General features: G+C 49.1%; 1 protein-coding gene across 3 annotated transcripts in view; it reads left to right on the top strand.

The window, feature by feature from the left end:
• The window catches only part of CNGB1 (cyclic nucleotide gated channel subunit beta 1), a 75460-nt gene extending 67118 nt beyond the window's left edge, over window positions 1–8342 (top strand). For all 3 annotated transcript variants that reach the window (XM_084757095.1, XM_084757096.1, XM_084757097.1), the window contains exons 32-33: window positions 3036–3255; window positions 5933–8342. In XM_084757095.1, the coding sequence (XP_084613221.1) occupies window positions 3036–3255; window positions 5933–6193 (481 nt within the window). In that variant the 3' untranslated portion in view covers window positions 6194–8342. The remainder of the gene's footprint in view (window positions 1–3035; window positions 3256–5932) is intronic.
• Window positions 8343–8685: the final 343 nt, after the last annotated feature.

Here is an 8685-nt window from a genome sequence, read left to right on the forward strand (position 1 = left end):
TAGTAAAGTAAAAATAAAATTGAAACAAGATCTGAACCTGGCCAGGCATGGTGGTGATCACCTTTAATCCCAGCACTCGGGAGGCAGAGGCAGGCGGGTCTCTGTGAATTTGAGGCCAGCCTTGCCTATAAAGTGAGTCCAGGACAGCCAAGGCTACACAGAGAAACCAAACAAAAAACCCAAAACAACAACAACAACAAAAAACACCCCCAAAACCAAAAGCCAACAACAAAAAGGCAGGGTGTGCTAAACACACTAGGTTTTGTTTGGGGGATATTTTAATTTTCTTTGTTTAGTGCCCAGAGCCCTGTGCATACTAGACACGTTCTGTACCACTGAACTTAACCTCTAGCCTGTACGTTTATTATATTTGATTCATACTTGGGGCAGGATCTTGCTCGATTGGCCAGGTGGTCTTTTCTGCTGTATTGTGGTCGAGGTGAGCTCCATGTACCCGCCATCTCCGTCTACCTGCCTCAGCCTCTTTAGTAGCAGGGCTCATAGGCTTGTGCCATGATCTGGCTTAACCTCATTGGTTCTTACATTTTCCATCTTGTGTTTTCTTTCTTTCTTTTTTTTCCCCCCTTTTCAAAACCAGGCAGGCCCATGGCTGCCTCCTTACTTCCTGTTATATAAATGGCAGCACACCACAGAGTCAGCGTAGTTCTAGCACGTCTCCCCTCCCCCAGAGTGAGCTCTTGGTGCAGCGCCAATGTTTTGCACCTATGACTAGCAATACAGGTGTATGTGCATGTGGGTTTGTGTTTTGTGTTGGGGAGTAGGTTTGTTTTATTTTTAGAAAAGCTGATTTCTGCTTTCTAGCCCTTCAGATGAGGTTTCAAGCTGAGTGGCTAAGGAAACCCACAGGAGGTGTGGGAGGCTTCCCCGTGAGGTACCAAACTCTCTTAGCTCTTCTAGCGTCAGTTTTTGCATCTATAAAAATAAAAGTAACCATCCTCTACTTTGTCTGCTGTGGAGATTTAGTAATATAGTCTGAGCCGGGTATGTGGCACACACCCTTTAATCCCACCATTGAATTCAAGGGCTACCCTGGTCTAGATAGCGAGTTTCAGGACAGCCAGGGTAATATAGTGAGACCATGTCTCAAAAAAAAAAAAAAAAAAAAAAAAGCAAGATGACTCCAGTGTGGTGTGTGTGTGTGTGTGTGTGTGTGTGAGAGAGAGAGAGAGAGAGAGAGATATCTCATGGCCCAGGCTCCCTATATAGCAGAGACCCACCTTTGACTGCCTGTTCCTCCTGTGTCTCCCTCCTGAATGGAGAGAGTACCTCCTTATCCATCTCAGGCTCTCTCTTTGCGGATTCCCTCTTGCTAATATTCCTTCTGTGACCAGTGCTCACACAGGCTTCCAGCCTAGGACGAAAGGGGGACACTGAGACAGATTGTCCTTTTGAATAAGATTTATTAAAGAGCTATTAACACCATGGACAAACAGGCAGGCAGCAACATGGCAGGGCCTCTGAGGAGATTTCAAGCCAAGAGGCTGAACTTGCCTGAGCCTTTGGGGAAGTGAGAATGACATTCTCCTGGAATCCAGGCTCCCTTAGGGGGCTAAAGATTCACAACAGGCTCCTGGTGAAGGGGGCGTGGTCTGAACGGCAGTCTGGCCCAGGTTCTGGCGGTGGACTCCTGTGGTCACTCACAGACTTCCACCTGGTGGCCACTGACTGTGTCCTAGTGTGTGCTGCAGCTTGTGGCAAACAAGGTGGCACCCTGTCCCCGAGAAGGTCAACACAAAAGGAGGAAAAGTTTGTTTTGGCTTCAAAGGCTTCAGTCACAGTCGCTTGCCGTGGCTGCTTTGGACCTGCGGGTGAGGGACCTTGTGGTGGGGACGTGTGGTGGAGAGAGAGAGAGAGAGAGAGAGAGACACACACACAAAAACCTCAGATCCTCCTCAAAGTAATCCTCCCCATGGCACGCCTCTGTCAGTGGGGTATGGTTTGGTTTGGTTTTCACATGTATATTCTGTCTCTAGTCTCTCCTCTGCTGCCTCCTGCCCTTTCCAGAGCTGAGGCCTGCATCACAGAGGATTCCATTCCTGTGGACAGGTTTGCCTGTACTGACTCAAAGCTGCACAGCCAGCAGCTGTCCCCTGCGTTGCTCTTTGTCATTTCAGCACCACAGTGCTGCCTGTCATGCATGAATTATGGACTCACGTGACATAGGTGACAGTGCTCAGGCGGCTGGTGAGCCTGCATCCAAGGCCTCTGATGGATGATCATGCTTGTGTCTCCTGGGGAAACTCAGGGAGAAATGCAAATCTCAGGCCATTAATATCACCGCACACAACATAAGCCCATTGGCTCTGATTAGATAAGCAGCTGGCAGTAGTCTCATTTAAAAAAACAAAACAAAAACAAAAACAAAAACAAAACACTAAAAAACCAAGTTGAGCGGGCACCCTCATGAATGAATTTGCCAGTTAGCAGTCTCACCCACGAGATTGCAGGCAAAATTCATTTGTTCTTGAGCCAAGCTATTCATCACGTGTTCATAGCGTGAAAATTTCCTAGTAAAAGGCGCAGCCTCTGTTTGTTGGAAAATTCTATGCTTATTCAAGGAAACAAGGGGCTGGGCCACATCTGATCCAGCTTGTGATTCTGTCTCTGCCACATCCGAACAACCTGGAATGTGTCTCCCTGCCACCCCAGCCTTTTCCAGATAAAGCAGAGAAGGGTCTAGGATGACTTTTATAACAACCCCTTTGGTGAGAACGAGCCAGGGTCCCTGGTGTTCCTTCAACACCCTCACGACTTCCCAACAGGCCCTGCCTCTCAAAGGTTCCGCGCTGCCTCTCTCCCAAACTCACCATGAGCCTACAAACTCTTGGGAGATACCCTTAAACCATTTCCAAACTATAGTTGTGTCCTTCAGTCTGTCCAGTGTGACCTCAGGCCCGTTCATCAACCTCTCTGAGTCCTACCTACACCCGCAGAGAATTCCACGCAGGCGCAGATGGGGCTTCCTCCCCACCGTGCAGGCAGGTTGGATGGAAGTGGGTGTGGCTCTCTTTCAGGCGCATGCTGAGAAACAACAACAAGCCCAAGGAGGAAAAGAGTGTGCTCATCCTGCCCCCGCGTGCAGGCACCCCGAAGCTCTTCAATGCCGCCCTCGCTGCAGCAGGAAAGATGGGCGGCAGGGGGGGCAAGGGCGGCAAGCTCGCCCACCTGAGAGCCAGGCTCAAGGAACTGGCCGCACTGGAGGCAGCCGCGCGACAACAGCAGCTGCTGGAACAGGTACCATGGCGGGGACCCGGCTCTTCCCCCTTAGCAGGTTTCTTTCAAGGAGGAGGCCTGGGTCTTCTAAGAGCTGGCCATACATACATTCAGTGCTGTGGCTTACAGCAGCAGGCTTTGTTTGGCTGCAAGCGACAGAAGCAGATTCAAGCCAGATTGAGAAATCTGGATGGCATCTCACATGGGTGAGAAACTGAGGCAGGATAGCACCGAATTCTAGGTCATCCTGGGCTACACAGTGAGTTTCAGGGCAGTCTGGAATTACGTTGAGAGACTAGGAAAATGAGAGCGTTTAATAACTGGCAAGTTCGACGGGGGCGTGGTGGCGCATGCCTTTAATCCCAGCACTCGGGAGGCAGAGGCAGGAGGATTGCTGTGAGTTCGAGGCCAGCCTGGTCTACAAAGAGTCAAGGATAGCCAGGGCAACATAGAGAGACCCTGTCTTGAAAAACCAAAAAATAAAATAAAATAATAATAATAATAGGCAAGTTCAAGTACGGCTGGGTCTCAAGTCACAGGACTGGCCTTCCCATTTTTCTTTTCTTAGCTGATGGCTCTACATCTTTTCGTGTGGCAACCCTAACAGGAAATACATCTTCCCCAGAGAGTCAAGTGAAATTTCCCCAAGACTCATTGTCATCAGTCAGTGCTGGGCCGCACGCCAATTCCAGAGCCGTTTCCCCCGGAGCCAGGGCGGTGTGTGTCTCACACCAATCCATTCCTGGACCGGAAGTTGTGAGAGGGTTCTTTCGGTGGGAGGTGTGGATGTAGGCTGGGAATATCCTTACCCAGAAGACAGTGGTGTTCTATTTAAGACAGTGTCTGTGACCATTTAAATGATTTGGAAGGAAAAAAAAAAAACCCACATAGCTATGCAAAGTGGCAGTGGTCTTCACTCCTGTGAACCTAACAGGATATTAAAATTAGTTTCTGGGCCTAAAGCCAGGAAGACCTATTAGAATAATGGTACTAATTTCTCACCTGCTCGTAACAGTTTTTCTTTTGTTTAGTTTTCTGAGACCGAGTTTCTCTGTGTTATTGGCAGTTCTAGGCTTGCTTTGTAGACCAGGCTGGCCTCAAACTCTCATTGATCTGCTTCTGCCTCCCAAGCACCGGGATTAAAGGTGTGTGCCACCACCTGGCCATAACAGTCTTAAGCAGATGGCCCGCTGTGTGAGAAGCCCAGTGAACTCAGTCCCGTGCTGTGAGTCAGGGGACCTGTTTAGGGCTCATTTGATAGCGGAAGCTGGGCAAGTGACATCAAAGGCACCTGGGGTTCCAGGACATTGCCCATCAGTGGCTCCAGACAGAGGGGAAAAAATGTGATTGCTGCGACAGTCAAGGCTGAGTCTGCCGCCCTGGGGTCTTTTGTGCTGGCTGCTGTTGTGGGGTTGGGTTTGGGTGGACACGGTCCCAAGGAGCCTCTCACAGCAGCGAAAGGCTTCTTCGGCTAAGGCAGGTTTGTTGCCCAGAGATTTAGAACGCCAGAGCAGAAGGACAGTAGACGGGGTCCTTGCTGACCAAGCCCAGAGGCTCTGCTGCTCTGGGAAAGGGCCCCCACACTCTGTGAGACCCACGTGGGACTGCGAAGTGAGGCAGTGGCTCCTCAGCCCTCCGTGCGTCTCCCGGTTCTGTTTGTAGCCATCCTGGCTTCAGGTGCTGCATCTGAATGAACTCTGTGCCCGGAGTGGGGAGTTGGTGTCTTGTGAATTTCGGGTGCACAAGGTAGGGCAGACCAAGTGTAGGATGACATGCAGAAGCATGGAAAAAGCAAGCAGGTCTGCTTTGGATTCTAGAAGCATCCTGGCACCTTCCCTTCCTTCAACACCAATCAGTTGTGCAAACTTCAGGGTTCTCTGCTCCACAAAAGCACACCACATGCTCTCCCTTGGGTCTTGGGCAGCCCCAGCACGCCGCTGGCCTCACTTTTTCTTTTCCTCGATTCTTACTGATGGGCCAACACCTGTGGAGGAAGCACAAGGTAGGGGCTGCAGCTGCCCACCAAGCCTCTGGACACAGGGTCACATCAACTTAAAATTTCTGTATCCCACTCCATTCTTCCTATAAGGGCTGTAACCTTTGGAACCTTCCAGAAAGGTGATCAGGCCACAGGTGCTCCTGCCCACCTCAGCCATAACCTATGCTCTCCCAAGTTTTCCTCACTCACCCTGGAACCATCCACTACTAATAAGAAGGGTGAGTGTCAGGATGGCTCAGCTTTTGAAGAGGTGAACCCTCCCCAGATAAGTCAGGAATCAATCTGTACTTGAATGCACAACTTAACACAGGCTTCCAGCCTGTAATAGTCTAAACTATCTCTAAGAGTTGGGCATGGCCACCTACACCTGCAATCTCAACATTGGAGAGGTTCAGGGAGGAGGATCCTGAGTTTGACGCCAGCTTGTGCTCCACACCAAATTTAGGGTTAGCCTGGGCTACATATGAGGCACTGTCTCAAAATAAAGCAAATCCCCAAGACTTCCCTCAAAACATGCTGGGCTCTCATACTCAAACGTCAACTTACCACACTATATTGTTTCTCCTACACAACCATGATGCAGCTCTCCAGGCCACTTGCTTTCACCTCGTGTGTGCCACTGTCCTCCGGAAGTCCCAGAAGGTGGGGGCAAGTTGGTTTGCAAGATCAGGCACTCACATCATGCTCTCTGGGTTTCAGGCAAAGAGCTCTCAGGAAGCTGGGGGAGAGGAGGGCACTGGAGCCCCAGACCAACCAGCGCCTCAGGAACCACCAGCGCCCAAGGAGCCTCCAGCCCGCAGCTCTCCTCCACCAGCCCCGGGGAAGCCTGAGGGAAGCAAGGAGGAGGCAGCCGGGCCCTCGGAGCCCTCGGTGACGATCCGTGTGAGCCCGGGCCCGGATCCCGGGGAGCAGACGCTGTCGGTGGAGATGATGGAGGAGAAGAAGGAGGAACCAGAGTGAGGCACGTGTAGCGCCCCATGATCCCCAGGGGTGAGGGTGGACTTGGGGGGACCGCCTGCCTTGCCAAGCTTCCTAGCCCAAGGGCACCTCCTCACACATAGGCTTGTTGTGGGAACCCTCAAATTTCATCACATGGTGGTGGTGTCCTTGAGTTCCTATCATCCCTGGAGCACTGTGCGCCCCTCCCACAGTTGCTATTCTCAAGAAGAAAACTGCCTTGCACTTTTAAGATTTTTTTTTTTTTAAAGGAGACAATAGAAGAGAGCTCTCCTAGAAAAACCAAGGGTTGGTAATACGGCAAAAGTCCAAACCAGAACGCACTCTGTGTTTAACTGACAGGGAAGAGCTGGAGTGAGGCTGAGCACCTGGGAACCCAGTACTGGGGAAGCTGAGGCAGCAGGGTCTTTGGTTCAAGGTCAGCCAGGGCTACCTAGTGGATGAGACTGTGGCTCAAAACAAACCAATAGCAAAACAGCTTGGGGATTGCCAAGCGCCTCTAAGCCAGTGGTTCTCAACCTGTGGGCCGTTGACCCCCTTTGGGGTCAAACAACCCTTTCATAGGGGTCACCTATGACCATTGTAAATATCAGATGTTTACATTACAGTTTGTAACAGTAGCAAGATTATAGTTATGAAGTAGCAATAAAAATAATGGTTGGGGGTCACCACAACATGAGGGATTGAAAAGGTCACAGTGTTAGGAAGGTTGAGAACCACTGCGCTAAGCAGCAACAGATCACAGAGCAGTCAACACAGTAGTCTAGCCGATGGCAGGGCAGGTGATCCGGGTCATCTAGACACTACAGGCAGTGATGCTTGGCATTTTTATCTTAGCCCTTGAGAGTGTTGCTAATTTTAGTAGGTAATGATACTGAAAGCTCTCCATACTACTCCTGGCACCTGGTCTCCCTGACCACTCTCAAGCACAAGGTAACAACTATGAAAAACCAAAACCAAAAAAAAAAAAACAAAAAAAACACCCCAGTGGTTCCCTATCAGCACCTGGGGGAGTATGCTTGTAGCTGGGCATCATGGAGCACTAGAAGCTGAGGCAGGAGGATCACGAGTTTGAAGTCAGTTAGGGCTGTATAGCAATATCCTATCTCAAAAAGGAAGGAAGAGGGGGGTTGGGGAACGTACTGGTTCATTGGTGATGGCAGCATAGTCCCTTGTGCAGATGTGTGGTGACGTCACAGCCACTGCTCATTGGTGAGCATTTGGATTGTTTCTAATCACACACTGCTAAGAATACCTTGATGACCTAAGTTAAGTCTCTGAAATCTCTCTCTCTCTCATGTGAGAGCCTTGGGTTTGGTCCTCAATATCAAAAGAAAGACCTGATTTCACTGGTACACCTTGTTTTAAAGCAGGTGGGGGTGGGGGCTGGTTATACAGGAATGTAGTCAGATTTTCTTTCAGCCCTGGCATCCTTATGTATCATAGCTGCACCCTAGACTCTAAAGCCCAGGCATGGAGAATGCCTCCACCTGTGGCGAGTATTCCAGATGTTTCTATAAGGTAAACATGCAGGCCTTCAGAAGACAGCAGAATGTCTCCCTGGCCCCTTCACGGTGAGATCCGGCTTCATATGGGACCTGTTTTCTGTGACTGCATTTACTCTTTTACATGCTAGTCCTTGAAAATATACTGCTTATTATATAAAGCGAGAAGTCCTTGCGGTTCCTGGAAAGAACATCAGTTTTGAAATGAGATCGGCAGTGTCTTAATTTCACTGAGCTATCTCACTTAGGGCAACACTCACAGAAACATGATACCGGGTAAACTTGAGTCGGGGACGGGCATCATTCTCCAGGCTGAATTGAACCGGCTGGCCACTGAGGTGTGGATGTCGCAGCTCAGAGATTGTAAATCTTGAAGTCACAACAGAACATAGGTGTGTGGCTGTTGATCTCCTCTATCAATCTCTTGCATTTTGGTTGATAATGAATAGCACACCATCTTTAAAAAAATAAAAAACCTACAAAGATATTTTAAATAGAATTAAAACCAAGAAGCTGTTTAAAATTTCATTGTCAAAATATGCTTAGCCACCGGAACTAGTCTAAGCTGTTTTCTCAGCAAACATGAATATTATATGTATCCACCATTTTCATAGCACACTGAATTTTAATTAAAGTATTTAGACACATGTTTCTGGGTTGTGGATTTATTTTCAAAGCTGGCAATCGGCACCAGGTATGATTGTTGTATTTATTTTATCTGTATGGCCTAGGAAGCCAATAACATACAATGAGACTGAAGTGTAATTTAAAGCTGTAAGCACTATGCTGGGCAGAATCTAAACTGCTACTAATCTACTAGTAAACTAAAATAAACTACTCTAATCCTCATAACCTACTGTATCCCAGTCACTTGCCAAATTGATGCTAAGGCAGTTTCTTTCCACCAGCTAACTGTCCGCTCTCAACAGTCAACTCCAGCTCCTCCTCCTCTCCTGGAAGCCCCGCCTTCCACTTCCTGTCCTCCTGCCC

Source organism: Acomys minous (assembly GCF_964271855.1).
Source record: "Acomys minous genome assembly, chromosome: 14".
NCBI classification, from domain to species: Eukaryota; Metazoa; Chordata; class Mammalia; order Rodentia; family Muridae; genus Acomys; species Acomys minous.